Raw genomic sequence first — 24,210 nt, forward strand, 5'->3', positions numbered from 1 at the left:
GGGCTTCTCGGGCTATAAGTTAAATTTAGGCAAGAGCAAGGTATTTGTAGTACACCCGGGAGATCAGGAGAAGGGAATTGGGAGGCTCCCGTTTAAGAGGGCAGTGAAGAGTTTCAGATATCTGGGGGTGCAGGTGGCCAGGAGTTGGGGGACTCTCCATAAGCTTAATTTTACCAGGCTGGTGGAGCAGATGGAGGAGGAATTTAAAAGGTGGGACATGGTGCCGCTATCGTTGGCGGGTAGAGTGCAGTCCGTCAAAATGACGGTTCTCCCGAGGTTCTTGTTCCTCTTCCAGTGCTTGCCCATCTTTATCCCTAGGGCCTTTTTTAGAAGGGTGACCAGCAGCATCATGGGATTTGTTTGGGCGCATGGGACCCCGAGGGTGAAGAGGGTCTTCTTGGAGCGGGGTAGAGATGGGGGGGGGGGGGGGGGGGGGGTGGCGTTACCCAATCTCTCGGGATACTACTGGGCAGCCAATGTGTCGATGGTGCGCAAGTGGATGATGGAGGGGGAGGGGGCAGCATGGAAACGGATGGAGAGGGCGTCCTGTGGGGATACAAGCCTGGGGGCCCTGGTAACGGCGCCGTGGCCGCTCCCTCCAACGAGGTATACCACGAGTCCGGTGGTGGCGGCTACCCTCAAGATTTAGGGGCAGTGGAGGCGACATAGGGGAGAAGTGGGGGGCTCGATGGAGGCTCCGTTAAGGGGGAACCATAGGTTCGTCCCGGGGAACATTGATGGGGGATTTCAGGGTTGGCACAGAGCGGGCATCAGACAGCTGAGGGACCTGTTTATTAATGGGAGGTTTACGAGCCTGGGGGAGTTGGAGGAGAAATTTGGGCTCCCCCCGGGAAACCTGTTCAGGTATCTGCAGGTAAAGGCATTTGCTAGACGGCAGGTGGAGGGATTCACTTCGCTTCCCGCAAGGGGGGTGAGTGACAGGGTGCTTTCGAGGGTCTGGTCGGAGAGGGGAAGATATCTGATATCTACAAGGTTATGCAGGAGGTGGAGGAGGCGTCAGTAGAGGAGCTGAAATCTAAGTGGGAGGGGGAACTGGGGGAAAAGATCGAAGACGGGACATGGGCCGATGCCCTGGAGAGGGTTAATTCTTCCTCCTCGCGTGCGCGGCTTAGCCTCATCCAATTCAAGGTGCTGCACCGGGGCCCACATGACTGGGACGAGGATGAGTAGGTTCTTTGGGGGTGAGGACAGGTGTGTCAGGTGCTCGGGGAGTCCAGCGAACCATGCCCATATGTTCTGGGCATGCCCGGCACTGGAGGAGTTCTGGAAGGGGGTGGCGAGGACGGTGTCGAGGGTGGTAGGATCCAGGGTCAAGCCAGGATGGGGACTCGCGATTTTTGGGGTTGGGGTGGAGCCGGGAGTGCAGGAGGCGAAAGAGGCCGGTGTGCTGGCCTTTGCGTCCCTAGTAGCCCGGTGGAGGATTTTGTTACAATGGAAGGATGCGAGGCCCCGAAACGTGGAGACCTGGATCAATGACATGGCGGGTTTTATTAAGCTAGAGAAGGTCAAATTCGCCCTGAGAGGATCAGTACAAGGGTTCTTTAGGCGGTGGCAACCTTTTCTCGACTTTCTGGCTCAACGATAGGGTACAGGGACAGTAGCAGCAGCAACCCGGGGGGGGGGGGTGGGGGGGGCGGACGATGACTATGTTTGTTTAAGTTCTTTTGTTGGGGTTGGGGGGGATATGATACATGCGTTGAGGCGGTCTGGGGGGTGTTACAGTTGTTATGGGTTATTTTGTTGCATTTTATTGTTTGTTGTTATATTTTATATTTTCTGTAAAAAATTCCAATAAAAATTATTTTTTTAAAAAGAAATAACCGGGTGCTCCGATCTCGCTTAAAGTTTTTTTTCCGGTGGTGGGTTCCAGGTAGTCCCAAATGGCCTGTATGTTTGCACCTTGTGGGGCCTTTTGACCATGTGCCACTGTGTTCCCAGATATGAAATTTTGGGTCTTAGCAAATTCACTTTTCGCTATAGCCTCACACAAGATTGGTTTCTTCTCAGTGGTCCAACAGTTCCTTCGTTGGGATGTAGGTGCTCTTCCCAATTCTGGCTGACCACCACTCGGTCATTAATGTATACAGCACAGTGACTCCATACCCGAATCATTCTGTTCATGAGCCTTTGGAAAGTTCCGCAGCGTTCTTCATCACCAAACGCTGGAATTGATAGCGTTGGGGTGTCACCAAAGCGGACATCTCCTTTGCGCTCTCTCGCCAATAGCCCTTTAGCAGCTCTACTTTGGTGATGAATTTTGATCGTCTATCGCTTTTGGTCCGGTCTTCTTAACATGGAATACAAAACAAATTCCTCTGGGCTACGGCATTACCCGCCTGAAGCCCAGGCACGGTCTCTGGGTTCTATCTGGTTCAGGCACCATGGTGACAGGGGAGCTCCAATCACCAGAAGTCATTTCAATAAGGTCAGTCCTGAGCATATACTCAATTTCCTCTGTTCTGGCGATACCTTTGCTGGATTTAACCTATATGGATGTTGGTTGATTGGAACCGTGTCCCCCACATCGATGTCATGTATTGCTAACCCCGTTCTACCTGGGTTATTCCTGCCAATGCATGTATAGGATGCAGTAACTCTGCCAAGTGGCTCCGGCTCTGATCTGGGAGCTGACTTAACCATTGGTATAAATGTTCCAAAGCTTCCTCAGTGTCCAACTGAATTACAGGGAAGTCACTGTCAGAATTTGACCCTTTGCCGTCCCCCTGCTTCATTATTAACAAGACCTCCTGCTTGTCCTCATCTCCTCTAAGCCAATACCTTTTTAACATGTTCACGTGACACATTGTGTGTGATTTGTGTCGGTGTCTATCTGGGGGTGTGTGCACCGGATAGTTTGCCTCACTCAATTTCCTTTCACAGCCCCCTGAATCTAGCTTTCAAGGGTTTTCCTGACACAGGTAACACCATGAGCACACTCTCTCCCGGGTGTCAAACTCGGAGTCTGGGCCTTCATGTCAGCCCTGGCTTTTTACTCCCTGCTGGGCTGGTTTTAAACGATTTCCTTTCGAGTTACTCTGCTATAATTCAATCAACCTCTTTAAATTGAATGCACGTGCCTCGAATTCGGCGTCTGGCTCATTTTCATTTTGATGATGGCTAAAAATGGTATCAGATAACCTGATCTCATTGGCCTCATCGTGAGTTCATAACTTTCCCCTCTTTTGCCTCAGCTTACAAGCCTCTGATTGCCACAAAGTCCAGAAATATTCCAGAGGGTCTGTTTGTAATTTCTCTGTGGTAGGATTCCCTACCACCTGTTCAACTACAGTAGGCACCACTACCATTTGGGATCCCTCCATATCATTATCTAGAATGCCTGCAACAGGCAAGGTTTTGACCAGGCCTACTTCTGCCCCTGTCTTCAAGCTACTCTGTAACCTTATTCTTACTAAACATTCACCCGAGGAAGGAGCTGGGCTCCGAAAGCTCGTGTTTGAAACAAACATGTTGGACTGTAACCTGGTGCAAGACACTGTGCTCACCCCAGTCCGACGCTGGCATCTCCACATCATATTCTTACTAAAAGGTATTGATTTTCTTTCTCAGAATACTGCTGACCAGAACCTTTTCCTTTAATGTCCCTTCTGGACAACAAATATCTTTATCCTTCAGCATGAGAGATTCTCATGGGTCTGTATCTCATATGATTTTAATATCTTTCCCCCTTTGGTCCTGTCTACACGGAAATCTTTTACCCTGGCACACAAATTCTTTAAACACGTCCGCCACCTGCTGGTCACTCTGCCCTTGTGCAAGTTGTGCACAGATCTGCGTACAGATCCTATCTGCTTCTCCCCTTCTCCAGCCACTAGTTTCATATTTCCCATTTTAAGATGTGTAACCCCAATTGGCCGATTGTTTAAACCCCAGCATAATGATTTTGTGTGGCCCAGGGTTTTACAAAGAAAACATCTGACCATTTTTCATCTCTCTCACCCCTCCAGCAGACTCTGTTGTATTTTGTGGTTTCAGACCACTCCCCCTCTGGTTGACCCCGTCCTCTTATTCCTTCACAATTTCTAGTTTTCTTGTTTTAAAATTGGGCCAAAAGAAAGGTTTTGATCGATGAACCAGCTCATAACCATCCGTAATTGGCTTGTGTGGCAGTTCAAACTTTCTGTTCTTCAACAGCAGCTCTAATCATACCGGGAAGCGAATCTTTAAATTCCTCCTGCAGAATTCTCTCTCTAACGGGCTGCATAGGTCTCTCCTATTTTCAATGCTCATACCCACCTATAAAAATGACTTTCAAATTCTCTATTCTTTTTACCTTTGTTAATATCATCTTTTTATTCGTGTCACAAGTAGGCTTACATTAACACTGCAATGAAGTTACTGCGAAAATTCCCTAGTCGCCACATTCCGGCGCCTGTCCGGGTACAGAGGGTTTTTCCCAGGGTACAGGGGGTCAATTACTAGGGGGCATAGGTTTAAGGTGCGAGGGGCAAGGTTTAGAGGAGATGTACGAGGCAAGTTTTTTTACACAGAGGGTAGTGGGTGCCTGGAACTCGCTGCCGGAGGAGGTGGTGGAAGCAGGGACGATAGTGACGTTTAGGGACATCTTGACAAATACATGAATAGGATGGGAATAGAGGGATACGGACCCAGGAAGTGTAGAAAATGTTAGTTTAGATGGGCAGCATGGTCGGCACAGGCTTGGAGGGCCGAAGGGCCTGTTCCTGTGCTGGACTTTTCATTGTTCTTTGTTCACCGAGGGAGAATTCAGAATGTCCAATTCACCTAACAAGCACGTCTTTCAGGACTGTGGGAGGAAACTGGAGCACCCGGAGGAAACCCACGCAGGCACGGGGAAAACGTGCAGACGCCGCACAGACAGTGACCCAAGCCGGGAATCGAACCCGGGTCCCTGGTGCTGTGATGCAACAGTGCTAGCCACTGTGCTACTTTCTCAAAAGAACAAAATATGTCTCGGCAACTTGCTCATCGAATTTCAGTAGAGTTTGTACATGTCGGAGCATCTCCCCACTCAGTGCCCATTGAGAACCACCTTCCTCTGCCCTCTGCTGTAACCTTTCGGTGGCTGCTGCCAGTGCGTGAAGTTGGGAGTCTCTGGGCGCCATTCTCCGCTCCCCATGCCGGGTGGGAGAATCGTGGGAGGGCCGGGCGACTCACGACACGCCACCCTGGCACCCCCCACGATTCTCCCACCCCCCGCTCGGATGAATCGCCCGTTGCCGTTTTTCATGGCGACTGGCGATTCTCCGGCCCGGATGGGCCGAGCGACCCGACGTTCCCGACCGGTTCATGACGGCGGCAACCACACCTGGTCGCTGCCGTCGTGAACATGGCGCCAAAGTTTTCTTTGTGGCTTGTGCGGGGCGGAGAGGGGAGTGAGCACCACGGCCGTGCTCGGAAGGGGACTGGCCCGCGATCGGTGCCCACTGATCGTCAGGCCGGCGTCTCCAAGAGACGCACTCTTTCCCCTCCACCACCCCGCAAGATCAAGCCGCCACGTCTTGCGGGGCAGCGGAGAGGAAGACGGCAACCGCGCATGCGCGGGTGGAGTTGGCAGCTGTCTGAACGTCAGCCACGCATGCGCGGGTTGGAGCCGGCCAACCTGCGCAGGCGCGGCTGACGTCACTTAGGCGGCGCCGTCGCATCATTCTCGGCGCACCGCCTTGACGCAAACGTCAAGGGCCGGCGGCCGAGATTTACGGAGCGCCGTTCCTAGCCCCCTGGGCGGGGGGGGGGGGGGGGGGGGGGGGGTGAATAGGGTGTGAGGAGCAGCCTCCGAGCCCGCCGTGAAACTCGGCCAAGTTCACAACGGCCTTCACGATGCCGCGCAGGAGCAGAGAATTCCGCCCTCTCTTTCTCTCTCTTCCTTTCCTGCGGGCAGAATTCTCCGCTTCCGCGCGGCATCGGGAAGGCCGTTGTGAACTCGGCCGAGTTTCACGACGACCTCGGAGGCCGCTCCTCACACCCTATTGACCCCCCCAAGGGGGCTAGGAGCGGCGCTCCGTAACTCTCGGCCGCCGGGCCTTGCCGCTTGCGTCAAGGCGGCACGCCGAGAATGACGCGACGGCGGTGCCTTAGTGACGTCAGCCGCGCCTGCGCAGGTTGGCCGGCTCCAACCCGCGCATGCGCGGCTGACATCACGACAGCTGCCGACTCCAACCCGCGCATGCGCGGTTGCCGTCTTCCCCTCCGCTGCCTCGCAAGACGTGGCGGCTTGATCTTGCGGGACGGCGGAGGGGAAAGAGTGCGTCGCTTGGAGATGCCGGCCCGACGATCGGTGGGCACCGATCGCGGGCCAGTCCCCTCCCGAGCACGGCCGTGGTGCTCACTCCCCTCTCCGCCCCCCACAAGCGAAGATTTGGCGCCATGTTCACGACGGCAGCGACCAGGTGTGGTTGCCGCCGGCATGAACAGGTCGGGATCGTCAGGCCGCGAGCGGGGGATGGGAGAATCGCGGGAGGTGCCAGGCCGGCGTGTCGTGAGTCGCCCGGCCCTCCCGCAATTCTCCCACCCGGCGTGGGGAGCGGAGAATTCCGCCCTACATCTCTAACTGATTAATTTCTACGTCTCTTTGTAATTGAAGCTTCTCTCGTTCAATATCCTCACTTCTCGATATTCTGCGTCCGGCTAACCCTTCTCCTTTATTTAAATGTGTTGCTGAGCTTTCTGTTATCTGAGCCGTCTTCGCTCCTGTCGATAAGACTACTTCCAATTTCATCAATTGGGTTTTAGGCACATTTTTCAAACTTACTACGGTTATATTGGCTATGTCCAGATCAGACTAAGCTGGATCAAGCATCACTATTGCAGCCGTCTTACGAATGCAACACGTTCTTACTCGGCTCCACCTGTTACATTCAAAAGTCTAAAATTCCCTACGCCCAAGGAATTAGCTTTTTGAGACCTCGGACTCGAGCCTCCAACGTTCTGCCATGAAACACTTTGGCATTATCCGCGAGGGATCCCACCTCGGAACAGAAACTCCAGTGAGAGTAAACAGCCCAGTCGTCATGTAACAATTATTAAAGACTGTTTATTAAAGTAAAGAAAAGATAAACACGCACACAAACAGGACCACGCTTTTGTTTTTATTTTTTCCAATTAGATTTCCAATTAAGGGTCAATTTATCGTGGCCAATCCGCCTACCCTGTACATCTTTTGAGCTGTGGGGGTGAGACCCACGCAGACACGGGGAGAATGTGCAAACTCCACACAGACAGTGACCCGGGGCTGGGATCGAATCCGGGTCATCAGCCCAGTGAGGTAGCAGTGCTAACCACTGCGCCGCCCTTAAACAGGACTCTATTCTCAATTACAGTACATGAATTATTAAACACACCCACATATATGTAGAACATACCCCTAGTTCCAAAATATATCTGCAATACCTGAACTCCTTAAGGCTTTCCCTGTACCCCAAACAACATCCAAAATGAAATAAATACAAGTTAAAATCCCAGCTTATAGTTGCCACACAATACAGGAAATGCCTTTTCCTGGTCCAGTGAAAACATTTGAACTGCCTTTATGAAGCTACATCTATTGCTGTCTCCAGGCAGATTTCTACTTGTTGCTGGACATCTCACATCCTATTATATTTTTTTAAACTTCATTTTATTGCTGCTCGGCAAATTCATGACAGTGAGTTTAAAGCAAACGTCAATAAATTTCTACGTACAAGTGGCACTAAGAGATACAGAGATAGTGCGAGAAGATGGTATTGAGGTAGAAAATCAGCCATGATCTAGTTAAATGGTAGAGCAGACTCGATGGGCCGAATGACATACTCCGACTCCTATTTCCACCGTTTGAAAGGGCCATTGGATTAATGAAAGGAGCAGTCAAGAGAATTTTATTCTTTATACAGAGGATTTTCAGAATTATGGAATGTTTCACCAGGCACTATATAACTGGGAACGTGGGTAAGAAGCTAAAAAGAGTTGATGAATTGTATTTATAAAAAGGATAGCGCCACAGAAATGATGGTCGATTTCCTTCTCTGCTACATGATGGAAATACACCGTGTTTCCAAAAGTGTCATTCAGCCCAACTGCTCCACGGGCCCCCCTCCCATCCCTCTTCATTTCACTCCTTCTGCATTTCCTTCTATCCCTTTCTCACTCATGTGTTTTCCAGGCTTCTTCTTAAATGTACCTACATTATTCACGCAAGCCACTCCCCGTGGGAGGGAGCTCCATTCTCACCACGCTCTGTCTACTATGTACGTGCTGTGTACATCCCCTTGGCCGCAGAAAAATGCTTTTCACTGTATTTTGGCACATCGGACAATAAATATCAATCAAAAAATGTTTCTTCTGAATTCCTGAAATCATAGAATTTACAGTGCAGAGGGAGGCCATTCGACCCATCGAGTCTACACCGGCTCTTGGAAAGAGCACCCTACCCAGGTCAACACCTCCACCCTATCCCCATAACCCAACCCAACACTAAGGGCAATTTTGGACACCAAGGGGAATTTAGCATGGCCAATCCACCTAACCTGCACATCTTTGGACTGTGGGAGGAAAATGGAGCACCCGGAGGAAACCCACGCACACACGGGGAGGATGTGCAGACTCCGCACAGACAGTGAATCGGACCTGGGACCCTGGAATCGTACCTGGGACCCTGGAGCTGTGAAGCGATTGTGCTATCCACAATGCTACCATGCTGCCCTTCCATGAACCATGAAATGGTTCATTAGCGAGTCTTGTGCTTTTGGCCTGTAACATATGTCACAGTACTGTGCTTTCTATTCTCTCTTTGCTCTGTAGTCTTAATATATATTGTATAATTTTATTCGTGAATTTACTGGAAATTTGAGTTGAACAAATGGCAGCTGAAACTCTGATTTTAATTGTGCCTTTTTTTAAACTGGTAGGTATTTCTCATTGCACACTGTTATAATTGTTGTGAATATGAATCGCGATCCAAGTAAGTGATTAGAGCCAGCTGTTTCCGAATGAAATTAGGAAACACCTCTTTTTTAAATTCATTGATGTGATGTGGGCAGCGCTGGCTGGGTCAGCATTTATTGCCCATCCCGGGGGGGCACTTAGAGTCAACCACGTTGCTGTGGGTATGAGTCACAAGTAGGTCAGACTGGGTAAGGACAGCCGATTTCCTTCCCCAAAAGGACATTAGTGAACCAGATGGGTTTTTTTTTTTTTACAATCAGCAATGGTTTCATGGTCATTATTAGACTTTTAATTCAAGATTTTTTTAAAATTGAATTCAAATTCCACCATCTGCCATGGTGGGATTCGGACCCGGGACCCCAGGGAATGACTCTGGGTCCCTGGATTTCTAGACCAGCGACATGGTCCCGGTGGATTGGAAATTAGCAAACGTGACGCCACTGTTTAAAAAAGGAGGTAGGCAGAAAGCAGGAAATTATAGGCCAGTGAGCTTAACTTCGGTAGTAGGGAAGATGCTGGAATCTATCATCAAGGAAGAAATAGCGAGGCATCTGGATATAAATTGTCCCATTGGGCAGACGCAGCATGGGTTCGTAAAAGGCAGGTCATGCCTAACTAATTTAGTGGAATTTTTTGAGGACATTACCAGTGCAGTAGATAACGGGGAGCCGATGGATGTGGTATATCTGGATTTCCAGAAAGCCTTTGACAAGGTGCCACACAAAGGTTGCTGCATAAGATAAAGATGCATGGCATTAAGGGTAAAGTAGTAGCATGGATAGAGGATTGGTTAATTAATAGAAAGCAAAGAGTTGGGATAAATGGGTGTTTCTCTGGTTGGCAATCAGTAGCTAGTGGTGTCCCTCAGGATCCGTGTTGGGCCCACAATTGTTCACTATTTACATAGATGATTTGGAGTTGGGGACCAAGGGCAATGTGTCCAAGTTTGCAGATGACACTAAGATGAGTGGTAAAGCGAAAAGTGCAGAGGATACTGGAAGTCTGCAGAGGGATTTGGATAGGTTAAGTGAATGGGCTAGGGTCTGGCAGATGGAATACAATGTTGACAAATGTGAGGTTATCCATTTTGGTAGGAATAACAGCAAACGGGATTATTATTTAAACGATAAAATATTAAAGCATGCCGCTGTTCAGAGAGACTTGGGTGTGCTAGTGCATGAGTCACAGAAGGTTGGTTTACAAGTGCAACAGGTGATTAAGAAGGCAAATGGAATTTTGTCCTTCATTGCTAGAGGGATGGAGTTTAAGACTAGGGAGGTTATGTTGCAATTGTATAAGGTGTTAGTGCGGCCACACCTGGAATATTGTGTTCAGTTTTGGTCTCCTTACTTGAGAAAGGACGTACTGGCGCTGGAGGGTGTGCAGAGGAGATTCACTCGGTTAATCCCAGAGCTGAAGGGGTTGGATTATGAGGAGAGGTTGAGTAGACTGGGACTGTACTCGTTGGAATTTAGAAGGATGAGGGGGGATATTATAGAAACATTTAAAATTATGAAGGGAATAGATAGGATAGATGCGGGCAGGTTGTTTCCACTGGTGGGTGAAAGCACAACTAGGGGGCATAGCCTCAAAATAAGGGGAAGTAGATTTAGGACTGAGTTTAGGAGGAACTTCTTCACCCAAAGGGTTGTGAATCTATGGAATTCCTTGCCCAGTGAAGCAGTTGAGGCTCCTTCATTACATGTCTTTAAGGTAAAGATAGATAGTTTTAAAGGGATTAAGGGTTATGGTGTTCGGGCCGGAAAGTGGAGCCGAGTCCACAAAAGATCAGCCATGATCTAATTGAATGGCGGAGCAGGCTCGAGGGGCCAGATGGCCTACTCCTGCTCCTAGTTCTTATTAGCACTACGCCACTGCCTCGTACGTGCACATGGCGGTGTTTTAGAGGTCTGCAATGCACTTCCACAAACATGGTTGATGCTGGACCAATTGTTAATTTTTGATCCAAGACTGATAGATTTTTGTTCACCAAAACAAGTAAATGGGGTGAGGTCACTCACCGGTCATGATCTTGATGAACGGACAGGCTCGAGGAGCTGACTGACCTCCTCCTGTTCCTATGTTTTAAGTCTTTAGGGCCGAGATACACAGATTAATGAGGAGGCTGTATAAAATGCTAATAGGTGCTGGGTTTGCACTTTTGTCTGTGAAATGTGGACTTGACAAATGTTTATTAAAAACTCATAGCTAGACCCGGGAGTCCAGGGGGAGAAAGAGGCCGATGTTTTGGCCTTTGCTTCCCTGATAGCCCGGCGATGAATACTATTGGAGTGGAGGGACTCAAAGCCCCCGAAGACTGAGTTGTGGCTTGCGGACATGTCGAGTTTCCTGGGTATGGAAAAAATTCAGTTCGCCTTGAGGGGATCTGTATTGGGGTTCGCCCGGAGGTGGCAACCATTTATTGACTTCTTTGCGGGAGAGTGAGCGTCAGCAGGGGGTGGGGGGGTAGAGTAGAGTACAGTTGGAGGGATAAAATGCCGGGTAGTACCGGTGGGAGAGGAGCGGGCTTGTGCAGTATGTTACGATTGTAGTATTGAATGTACGCGGATGTTTGCACATTTTTGCCTTTTTTGCTTTCTTTCTGTTGATGTCTGTAACTGTTTACAAAGCCAAAAACTACCTCAATAAAATTGTTTATTAAAAAAACCAAAAAAAACTCATTAGCTGTGAACCTTCCATTATTTACTGGGCCGATCAACCTCCACCAGCCTTTACTCATATTGTTCCATTCACCCACAAATGATAAAACCTATTTCTCTCTCAAATGAGCAAAACAGTCCTCATTTTCTTAACATTTTACTGGAAAGAATTGATAAAAAGACATGAAGCGGGTGTAAAACGCAGTTCATCGCAAAAGGATACTTTGGTAAAGTATGGCCACTGTATTGGAAATTCTTCTTAGTCACATACCTGGCTTGCTAACACATTGACAGTAGGAGGGGTTCCACTCACAGCACAGGTTAATCTAGTGTCGACCACACCCACAATGACTTCTGAATGTCACCACATTCCAATGGCATTACGTGACACATACCTCTTTGCATTTTTTTGTTTTCTCCAACAAGTCACCAGCAATAACAAATCAAACAAAAAGAAATGTTAGCCTTCAAACAAACCCACAGCAAATATCGCGATCCTCTCAACCTCCAGAACAAAGCCAGCTGGCAATTCTTGCTGCTACACCCAAAACGTTTAAAAACTTAACACAAACTTGCTGAATTTTGTGGCAGTTGGGAAATTAGAAACCCATTTTTCTGACGAACAGCCATCTTGCTCAATTCCAGCCTCACTAGTTCCGTCCCTGGCAGCAGGACAGGCTGATTTAACAGAAATTGGCAACAGGTCGGCCCCATCACTTTTGTTCTCGTTGCTGCTTTCAACTGCATTACCATCACTGAATCCCGACTTACAACATCCTGGGGGGGGGGGGTTATCCTTGACCAGAAACTGCACTGGACCAGCCACATAAATACTGTGGCTACAAGCGCAGATCGAAAGGTGGGAATTCTGCAGCGCGTAACTGACCTCCTGAATCCCCAAAGCCTGTCCACCATCTACAAGGCACAAGTCAGGAGTGTGATGGAATACTCTCCACTTGCCTGGATGAGTGCAGCTCTAACAACACTCAAGAAACTCAACACCATCCAGGACAAAGCAGGCGACTCGATTGGCAGCCCATTCACCATCATCAATATTCACTCCCTCCACCACTACTATGCAGTAGCCGCAGTGTGCACCATCGTCAAGGCTCCTTCAACAGCACCTTCCAAACCTGCAACCTCTCCACCACCCAGTAGGACAAGGGCAGCAGATACCTGGGAACACCACCACCTGGAACTTCCCCACCATCCTGACTTTGAAACTGCTCCTTCACTGTTGCTGGGTCAAAATCCTGGAACAACCTCCCCAACAGCACTCTGGGTAAACCGGGGGCCGGTTTAGCTCACTTGACTGGACGGCTGGTTTGTGATGCGGAGCGAGGCAGCAGCGTGGGTTCAATTCCCCGTGCTGACTGAGGTTATTCACGAACCTCGCCCGAGGTGTGGTGACCCTCAGGCTAAACCACCTCCAGTCAGCTCTCCCCCCTCAAAGGGGAAAGCAGCCTGTAGTCACCTGGGACTTGACTTACTTACACCACATGGACTGCAATGGTTGAAGACCACCACCTTATCAAGGACAATTAGAGATGGGCAATAAATACTGACTGAGCCAGTGACACCCATATCTCATGAATACTTTTATTAAAATGTGATGTTGGCCCTATCATCCTCTCCACAACAGGGAGTCAAATTCATCAGAAATCTATCAATCTCTGCTTTAAACACACTCAAAAACTGAGCTCCCGCAGCCTCTGGGACAGAGAATTCCAAACATTCACAATTCCCTGAGGGAAGACATTTTTCCTCAGCTCAGCCCTTTATTTTGAAATTGTGCCCTTTGTTCTCGACTCCCCGACCAAGGGAAGCATCTCCGCCACATCCACCCTCTCCATTCCTTTAAGTATTTTGTAGATTTCAATGAGATCACCGCTCACTCTTCGAAAATCTAGAGAATACATAGAACATGCAGTGCAGAAGGAGGCCATTCGGCCCATCGACTCTGCACCGACCCACTTAAGCCCCCACTTCCACCCTATCCCCGTAACCCAATAACCCGTCCTAACCTTTTTGCACGCCAAGGGCAATTTAGCAAGGCCAATCCACCTAACCTGCAAGTCTTTGGACAGGTCCAGTTTGCTCCAACCTCTCTTCTCAGACTCTCATCATCTCTGGCACAAGGTTGTTGAATCTTTGTTCCGCTCCCTCTATGTCATAATATCCTTTCTCATCCAAGGGGACCAAACTGCTGACGGTACTCCAGATGCGGTCAAATCAAACTCCTGCCAATTGAAGCAAGGCCTCACTAGTCCTGTACACAAATCCTCTGGTGTTAAAGGCTAACAGTCCATTAGCCTTCATAATAGCTCGCTGCACCAGCATGTTAGCCTTCAGTACACACACACACACACACACACACACACACACACACCCCCCCACACTTGCTCAGTGACCGCAGTCCATCTCGCTCTGCCGTCCACTCCGCTGCCTGCACTCTTGGCCTTTCAACAGTGACTTTGCTGATTTCCAGCTCGTGCGATCAGAGGCAGGTTTCTGAGCGGATTGGCTGCTGGAGGGCTGACTATCGCGCCCACCCGCAGTGAACGCAGTGTGAAGATGCCTTGGTCATGCTGGAAGGACAGCTTCTTTAAAATTCTGAATGGTCCGACCTACCGCGGGACCCTGGACCACTCCTGCGGAACCCAGCTTGGGAAACACTGGCTCCACCAATATCACCCTGCAGTTAGCGGGATCGTGCTGTGTGCAAACACACTGCCACATTTCTGACATTATAGCATTTTGAAAGTTTTCAATTGAAAAGAAGCAATCGTAAATAAGATACATATCTGAAGAGTCAGGAGGCCAAAGGTTCAAGTTCCAGTCCAGAGGCTTGAACATTGGTGCTCAGTGCCGTACGGAGGGAGTGCTAAATGGTCAGAGGAGCCAACTTTGAGGCGAGATCTTAAACCAAGGCCCCATCTCCCATCTCGGATGGGACGCTGAAGATCCCATGGCACTGTCTGGAAGAAGAACTGGGACGTTCCCCACCCCTGGAGTCAACAGCCAATATTTATCCTCAATCAACATCAGAAAACAGACCATCTGATCATTACCTCTTGGCCTGTGTGGGAGCTGGCTGTGCGCAATTCCACTGCCAAGTTCCCTACAACAGTGACTAATTTTAAAACTACCCAATAGAATACTGACTGTACATTCATGTAACATGGAGGGGCTAAATCGCTGGCTTTGAAAGCAGACCAAGACAGGCCAGGAGCGCGAGTTCAATTCCCGTACCAGCCTCCCCAAACAGGCGCCGGAATGTGGCAACTAGGGACTTTTCACAGTAACTTCATTTGAAGCCTACTTGTGACAATAAGCGATTTTCATTTCATTCATTTTAAGTTCAATAAATCCTTCATTGCTTATTTTATTGGATGTGGAGATGCCGGCGTTGGACTGGGGTGAGCACAGTAAGCAGTTTTACAACACCAGGGTTAAAGTCCAACAGGTTTGTTTGGAGTCACGAGCTTTCGGAGCACAGCTCCTGCTTCACCTGAGGAAGGAGCAGTGCTCCGAAAGCTAGTGTTTGAAACAAACCTGTTGGACTTTAACCTAGTGTTGTAAGACTTTTTACCATTTTACGGGAGGCATAAAAACTACAGAGATAGGTCTTGGCAGTCACCAGTGAATAATAATAATAATAATAATAATAATAATCTTTTATTGTCACAAGTAGGCTTACATTAACACTGCAATGAAGTTACTGTGAAAAGCTCCTAGTCGCCACACTCCGGCGCCTGTTCGGGTACACTGAGGGAGAATTCAGAATGTCCAATTCACCCAACAGCACGTCTTTCGGGACTTGTGGGAGGAAACCGGAGCACCCGGAGGAATCCCACACAGACACGGGGGAGAATGTGCAGACTCCGCACGGACAGTGACCCAAGCCGGGAATCGAACCCAAGTCCCTGGTGCTGTGAAGCAACAGTGCTAACCACAACCGCCAATCAATGACTCGGCAGTTTCCTCAGGCATGCTAGTGCCACGTTTAAGCATTCTTGGATAAATACTGTTTTTTATGGACTGCCATCAAGTCATAAAATATTTATTACGATTGCATCTTTGGATTCAACTTGCCTATAACCCACATTCGGCAATCTAATGTTAATAACTGCTTCACCTTGACTGAAATTTCGAGGGAATATCGAAAGATTCAATGAATGTTTGGAACAGAAATGCAAAGGGAATTCTGCCAATCCTGATTACAAGCTCTGGCTCAGCAGGAACAGATAGTGTTCAATTTTAGGTGCCACACTTTAGCAAGGGTGTCAAGGTCTTGAGGTGGGGGCAGAGGAGATTTTCCAGGAATGGTCCCAGAGATGAGAAAATTCAGCTACGTGGAGAGTGTGGGACTGTTCTCTTTCCATCAGTGATGGTTAAAGGGTGATTTAATAGAGGCGTTCAAAATTATGAGGGGATTTGATGCAAGTAGATAATCGGAGATGGGCCAGTAACACGAGGACACAAATTTACGGTGATCGTCAAAAAAGAAAAAAAGAGGGAAGATCAAGAGATGAATTTTTTCACATGCCGAGTTTTGGTGACCTGTAGCAATCAGCAAGCAGATTAGAGAGTAATAAATATGGGTTTGGCCTTAACTCAAGCATAGCGTCCAGTTCTGGGACCATCTTTTAAGAAGGCTGTGAAGACATTGGAGACAGTGCAGAAAAGATTCACGAGAATGGTTCCAGATATGAGGACCTTCAGACACTGGGGCTGTTTAGCAACACTGGGGCTGTTTAGCACAGGGTTAAATCGCTGGCTTTGAAAGCAAAACAAGCAGGCCAGCAGCACGGTTCGATTCCCGTACAAGCCTCCCCGGACAGGCGCCGGAATGTGGCGACTAGGGGCTTTTCACAGTAACTTCATTGAAGCCTACTCGTGACAATAAGCAAGTTTCATTTCATATGAAGATAGATTGGAGAAGTTGGGATGGTTCTCCTTGGGTCATAGACCCATATAGATATGATGAGCTCCTTCGAAGTTTGAGATTGCAAGACTCAAAATGAAATTCATGTTACAAATCAGACAATAGGTTACATTTTCTATCGATCGACGATGAAGACTTGTGTCACAAACCTACTTGGTTTCAAGGCAAAAACACTATTCCCTTTTGCCAGTTTTATAAATTAAAATTCAAGCTACTCTGCATTTACATATTCTTTGATAAAAAAACAATTTATTTTTAACTGTAATGCTTTTTCCACCCTGGTCACCAGGGAAACTAAGGAGTTCTCCATGTTAGCACAAAGCTCTGCCCTTTCTCAATAATAAACCTGGCCAAAGACACACCTGATTTAGGAGAGAGAGAGAGAGAGAGAGGGAGAGAGAGGGAGGAGAGAATCAGTGATTTGCTCAATTAATCTAGGCACAGACAAAAACAGAATTGCTGAGAAGTGTTTGCTACCATTAAGCTGATCAAGGTGTTCATTGTCAGTAATATTGACAGTACACCTTGTGTGTTTGTTGAATTAAATCCCAAAAGCGCACTCAGCATCCAAACTTAGCAGTCAGAAAAATTGATTGCACACGAATCACTTTGAATGATGGCTGGCACCCTCACTTCGGAGTCAGAAGGTTCTGGATTCAAGGCCTCATGTCAGAAGCTTAAACACAAAATCCAGGTTGACACTTCCAGTGCAGTGATGGGGAAGCACCGCACTGTCAGAGGGTCAGTACTGAGGGAGTGCCGCACTGTCAGAGGGTCAGTACTGAGGGAGCGCTGCACTGTCAGAGGGTCAGTACTGAGGGAGTGCTGCACTGTCAGAGGGTCAGTACTGAGGGAGCCCCGCACTGTCAGAGGGTCAGTACTGAGGGAGTGCCGCACTGTCAGAGGGTCAGTACTGAGGGAGTGCCGCACTGTCAGAGGGTCAGTACTGAGGGAGTGCCGCAGTGTCAGTGGGTCAGTACTGAGGGAGTGCTGCACTGTCAGAGGGTCAGTACTGAGGGAGTGCTGCACTGTCAGAGGGTCAGTACTGAGGGAGTGCTGCACTGTCAGAGAGTCAGTACTGAGGGAGTGCCACACTGTCAGAGGGTCAGTACTGAGGGAGTGCCGCACTGTCAGAGAGTCAGTACTGAGGGAGTGCTGCACTGTCAGAGAGTCAGTACTGAGGGAGTGCCGCACTGGCAGAGGGTCAGTACTGAGGGAGTGCTGTGCTGTCAGAGGGTCAGTACTGAGGGAGTGCTGCACTGTCAGAGGGTCAGTACTGAGGGAGTGCTGCACTGTCAGAGGGTCAGTACTGAGGGAGTGCTGCACTGTCAGAGGGTCAGTACTGAGGGAGTGCTGCACTGTCAGAGGGTCGGGGGAGCGTCGCACTGCCCCGCCTGCAGACAATTAATCACAATTAACACCTCAAGAGAGTCAGTTCCTGTGGCAGTAATCAGCCTGAATGTGGTGTGGGGGAAAACGTATGGGATATGCGATTCCCCCCCAGTGTCTTTTCCACCGAACTGTCTGAATGTCGGCAAAGGTGAGAAATCCTGCCGCTACAGATGGTGAAATTTGAATTCAATTAAAAATCTGGAATTTAAAGCCCAACGAAGACCATAAAACCAAAGCTGGTAAAACAAAACACCAGCTTTGACAAAGAGTCATTGGACTCGAAACGTTAGCTCTTTCCTCTCCCTACAGATGCTGCCAGACCGGCTGAGATTTTCCAGCATTTTCTCTTTCATCATAAAACCATTGTCATCAATCGTCACAAAAACCCATCTGGGTCACTAAGGTCCTTTTGGGAAGGAAATCTGCCGTCTTTACTTGGTCTGGCCTACATGTGACTCCAGACCCACACAGCGATGCGGTTGACTCTTAAAAATGCCCTCTTGCGATGGGCAATAAATGCTGGCCCAGCCAGCCGTGCCCACATCGCCTGAACTAATAAACCCACTTAAAACTATTGTAAAGTTTGGTAATACAAATATAAATACAAATATAAGCGGGCAGCACGGTAGCATTGTGGATAGCACAATCGGTTCACAGCTCCAGGGTCCCAGGTTCGATTCCGGCTTGGGTCACTGTCTGAACGGAGTCCGCACATCCTCCCAGTGTGTGCGTGGGTTTCCTCCGGGTGCTCCGGTTTCCTCCCACAGTCCAAAGATGTGCTGGTTAGGTGGATTGGCCATGCTAAATTGCCCTTAGTGTCCAAAATTGCTGGGTTATGGGGATAGGGTGGAGGTGTTGACCTTGGGTAGGATGCTCTTTCCAAGAGCCGGTGCAGACTCGATGGGCCGAATGGCCTCCTTCTGCACTGTAAATTCTATGTAAAAAAAAAAAAATCCCTTAAAACTTCTTTCATTTTTCTTAAGGGTAGGAAGAGAATCACCAAAGAGTTAAAATCAGCAGGCCCTCCACCTCTCTGACCTTGTTGGGATCGTCACCCACTGTAGAGTTTTTAAAATGTTCAATATGGAGCAGCTGGCTTCTCTGAAAGAAAGTAAACCCCTTTTTAAACAAGAACCGTCAGCGACCCTCAGGTGCACCCGGAAGCCAGCTCGTGTCTGTTCACCTGGAGACATCACCACAGCAACAGAAAACGGCCGGACCACAGAACCTGTCCCTTAATCTCAGGTGAAAAAGGGGAGCAGGCGGGAGGAAGGACTCAGGAGCAGGCGGCCTACTTTGAAGATAATAAAAGTCACTGGCACGGCTGTTGAAAATTAATTAAAATTGTAAAAGATTAATCATCTCAGGAGAGGCTCCAAAGTAAAAATCTGACGGAGGAGTTCAAATAGCATCATAAACACAAGAACAAAGCTTGCAGTGGGCTTTGAAGTCTATATTTGGCATCAAAATGCCAAAGGTGATGACTACAATTATAAAATAAAAAATCAATGAGCATGAACATTATTCCTGAACGCATTGACAGCCGGAAGTGACAAGTGGGAGAAGGGTTAAAAAGTATTCTCAGATCCAGGGCAGTTAAACAGCAGAAGGTAAATGGAAAAGCTGGGGTGGATTTTCTGATCACATTATTTCACAGCACAGTCCATCGCCACACAGTGTGATTAGAGGTATGGTGGGGGAGCGATCGGTCTGAAACAGGAATGTCAGCAGGCTGAACTATTGAGACAATCCCACTCTCTTCCCCAGTTCATCTTCAATGTCTTTTGCACATCACCGAGGGTCAGAGGGCGTAAATGATGCAATTTACTAAAATTGGCGACACTACAACAAATTACATTTACGTAGCACCTTGAAACACGCAATGAAACAACCCAAAATGCATCACAGCAGGGTTTATAAAGCATAGTCGGACATCGAACCGTAACGAGAGATATTGCAAAAAGACAAAATACGGGGGTTGTTGAAAATGCTAAATTAAAAACAAACTATGCAGCAGGTCTCAGTGGGATAGCCAGCAGCCACAGAGACAGAAACTTGTTCCATGTTCCATGGCCAGGTGATCTTTCACCTCAAGAACAATTCTGACGAAAGATCAACTCACCCCGAAACATCAACTCCGTTTCTCTCTCCCCAGATGCTGCCAGATCATAGAAACCATAGAATCCCTACAGTGCAGAAGGGGGCTATTCGGCCCATCGAGCCTGCACCAACCCTCCGAAAGAGCGCTCTGCCCAGGCCCACTCCCCGCTCTATCCCCGTAACCCCGCACATTGATCATGGCCAATCCATCTAACCAGCACGTCTTGGACTGTGGGTAGAAACCAGAGCACCCGGAGAAAACCAACGCAGATACGGGGAGAACTTGCAAACTCCACACAGCCAGACGGTCACCCAAGGCCGGATTTCAACCCGCGACCCTGGTGCCGTGAGGCTGTAGTGATAGCCACTGTGCCACCTTGCCGACCCCGAGTTCATCCAGCATTTTCGGTTTTTAATTTCAGATTTCCAGCATCTGCAGTATTTTGCTTTTACTTAAGCAACTGAGTTCACTTATTTTCAATCCTATCCGACTGGAAGATAATTCACGCAAATCTTGGTCAGTGCAGATTTGGCGTCTGTGCATCGCACAGTATGTGGGCGGCATGTTAGCACAGTGGTTAGCACTGTAGCTTCACAGCGCCACGGTCCCAGGTTCGATTCCCGGCTTGTCAGTGCGGAGTCTGCACAGCCCTCATCTACCTACTTGGTTTCCTCTTCAAAAAATTCAATCAAATTCGTGAGACATGATTTTCCACTCAAAGCCATGCGGACTGTCTCTAATCGGTCCTTGCCTCTCTAAATGCCTGTAGATCCTGTCTCTCAGAATACCCTCTGACGACTTACCCACCACAGACGTTATGCTCACCAGTCTGTAGGTCCCAGGCCTTCTTAAACAAAGGCACAACATTTGCTACCCTCCAACCCTCAGGCACCCCACCTATGGCTGTCAACGATTCAAATATCTCTGCGAGGGGACCCGCTATTTCCTCCCAAGCATCCCACAACGTCCTGCGATAGATCAGGTCCCGGGGATTTTATCTACCTTGATGCACTTTAAAACTTCCAGCACCTCCTCCTCTGTAACCGTGGGCAGCACGGTAGCACAGTGGTTAGCGCTATGGCTGCACAGCGCCAAGGTCCCAGATTCGATTCCGCGCTGGGTCGCCGTCTGTGTGGAGTCTGCACGTTCTCCTAGTGTCTAGCACCGTTACTTCAGAGCGCCGGGGTCCCAGGTTTAATTCACGGCTTGGGTCACTGTATGGGGAGTCCACACGTTCCCCCCGTGTCAGCGTGGGTTTCCTCCGGGTGCTCCGGTTTCCTCCCACAAGTCCCAAAATAAGTGCCGTTAGGTGAAGTGGACATTCTGAATTCTCCCTCTGTGTACCTGAACAGGCGCCAGAACGTGACGACTAGGGGATTTTCACAGTAACTTCATTGCAGTGTTAATGTAAGCCTACTTGTGACAATAAGAAAGATTATTTTTAAAAATTAGCTCTGGTCTCCATATTATTAAAAAGGATAGAGGGCCACTGGAAATGATGCAAAAATAAGGTACAATTAAATTACTAGAACTTAAATGGTTACAACTGTGAGGGAGACAGACATGTTCGGGGTACTTTCTCTGGGAGAGAAGGCAGAGTAGTGGTCTGAGAGCTTGTGTGGGAAGGGGTGGGATGGCAGGACCAAAATTAGGGCTCGTCAATATCAGATAACCACCAACAAATCCAACGGGAATTCAGGAGAAACGTCTAGGATTTGTAAAGTCTGTCCACATGATACACATTAATGCAGTGGTTAAACTGTACGAAATACACCAGAGACGGTGTTTGTGTACCTGTGCAGTTGATTCGCGCTCCTTGTGCACACAAATATTTTCCTGCTTCCATTGCGAGGGTGGAATTCACATCAGCAGTTATAGGATTAAACCAGGCCAAACCTAAACACATTAAAACAGAGTTTTAGTATTCAGCTGGAAACAGATTCATTGGGGTTAAATTACACGCAATAGCCAGCTCACAAAAAGGTCACATGGTCCCAATAATCCAAGCCAATTGTTATACTCCACCCTCAACCCACGCGATCAACAAGATCTTCCTTTGGGAAAGCGAAGATTGTCCTTGGTGTCCGCTACAAACTCAATTTCTTAGCTACTGGCTCCATCCTTCTCCCTTGCAACTCTCCGAGGCTAAAATCAAACAGTTCACAACCTCGGTGTCATAACTGTAGCTGGAATGCACTTTGGTAAAATATCCACACCGTCAACAACACTGCCTATTTCCACCTCAATACTACTGTCTGATTCTGTCTCTGCTCATCCAGTGCTCAAACCCACGTCCATGCAGATGTTGGGTGGGAATCTCCAGTCCCCTGGTGCACTTGGAAAATTGTGGCAGTATTGGACAGAGGCAGCAAGGGAAGAGATCTACTGGAATTCAAGGATGTAACCAACAGAGTTGATGAGGGGGAGCCAGTGGGTGTGATTTATTTGAACTTTCAGAAGGCTTTTGACAAAGTTCCATTTGAGAGATTAGTGTGTAATATTAAAGCGCATGGGATTGGGGGTAGTGCATGGAGATGGATTGAAAACTGGTTGGCAGACAGAAAACAAAGAACAGGAATAAATGTGTCTTTTCAAATTGGCAGGCAGTGATTAGTGGGGCCCCGCAGGGATCAGTGCTGGGACCCCAGCTATTCACGATATAATATAGATTTAGATAAGGGAATTAAATGTCAAATCAATTTGCAGATGACACAAAGCTGGGTGGGAGGGTGAGCTGTGTGGAAGATGCAGAGATCCTTCAGTGTGATTTGGACAAGTTAAAGTGAGTGCCAAAATTCATGACAGATGTGGGATCATGTAGATAAATGTGAGATTGTCCACTTTGGTAGCAAAAACAGGAAGGCAGATTATTATCTGAATGGCCATTAATTAAGAGAGGGGACTGTGCAACAAGACCTGGGTGTCCTCGTCCACCATTCGCTGAAGGTAAGCATGCAGGCGCAGCAGGCGGTAAAGAAGGCAAATAGTATGTTGGCCTTCACAGTGACAGGATTAGAATACAGGAGCAGGGATATGTTGCTGCAATTATACAGGGCCTTGGTGAGGCCACACCTGGAGTATTGTGTGCAATTCTGGTCTCCTTATCTGAGGAAGGATGATCTTGCTCTCGAGGGAGTGCAGCGAAGGTTTACAAGGCTGATTCCGGTGATGGTGGAATTGACATAGGAGGAGAAATTGAATCAGTTAGGATTATATTCTCTCGAGTTCAGACGAAAGAGGGAGAGGATCTCTTAGAAACCTATAAAATTCTAACAGGACTAGACAGGGTAGATGCAGAATGGATGTTCTCAATGGTGGGTGTGTCCAGAACCAGGGGTCACAGTCTAAGGATGCGGGGTAAACCATTTAGGATTGAGACGAGGAGAAATTTCTTCACCCAGAGTGTGGACTTCACTGCCACAGAAAGTAGTTGAGGGCAAAAGAGTGTATGTTTCCAAGACAGAGTTGACATAGCACTTGAGGCTAAAGGAATCAAGGGATATGAGAGGAAAGTGGGATCAGGTTACAGAGTTGGATGATCAGCCATGATCATAATGTATGGCAGCAAGAGCCTCGAAGGGCCGAATGGTCTCTTCCTGCTCCTATTCTCTATGTTTGAAGATGCTCCTTGATCAAGCTTTTGACCATCACACTTCCTGAGGCTCGGAGTCAAAGTCTCTTCCACAACCCTCCTGTGATGTTGCTTGCCATTTTTGAATTATGTTATAAAAAAGGTGCCACATTATAAATACAAGTTATTGTCATTTACATATTAAAATGCCCTCCACCCTATCACAGGCATCCATGGAGTCACGATGACAGGATGAGTTCCTTCTGCAATGTTCTTTCCTCCCCATTCTCCACCTGGCCTGTTCCCAGCTCTGGGATTGCTGAGAAACTGACAAGTCTCCTGACGTTAGTCATTAGGCTGGAGCATTAACCTTATCTCCCTCTCTCCCGCTCTCTCCCTGCTTCCTCCCCAGATGCAAGACCTGCTGAGTGCTGCCAACATTATACAATGAGGGTATCTGGAATAAGTGACTATCAGGAGGTAATCTGGAATGGAGAGAGAAAGAGAAGAAGTATATAACGTTGATGCCATGGCTAAGTGAGATAATAAGAGACAGGAGACACTCGGAACAGAAGTAAAGCATGGCTTCCCCCAAGCAGAT

The 24,210-nt window shown here is 48.2% G+C and overlaps 1 protein-coding gene across 3 annotated transcripts in view; it reads right to left on the reverse strand.

Moving 5' to 3' along the window:
- Window positions 1-24,210, reverse strand: part of LOC119963548 (probetacellulin-like) — a 72,256-nt gene that overhangs the window by 24,105 nt on the left and 23,941 nt on the right. For all 3 annotated transcript variants that reach the window (XR_005460121.1, XM_038792846.1, XM_038792845.1), the window contains exon 2: window positions 21,833-21,934. Coding sequence is in view for 2 of the 3 variants with exons in the window: in XM_038792846.1 (XP_038648774.1) it covers window positions 21,833-21,934 (102 nt within the window). In the remaining variant the exon portion in view is untranslated. The remainder of the gene's footprint in view (window positions 1-21,832; window positions 21,935-24,210) is intronic.

This window comes from Scyliorhinus canicula, chromosome 3 (genome assembly GCF_902713615.1).
Source record: "Scyliorhinus canicula chromosome 3, sScyCan1.1, whole genome shotgun sequence".
NCBI classification, from domain to species: Eukaryota; Metazoa; Chordata; class Chondrichthyes; order Carcharhiniformes; family Scyliorhinidae; genus Scyliorhinus; species Scyliorhinus canicula.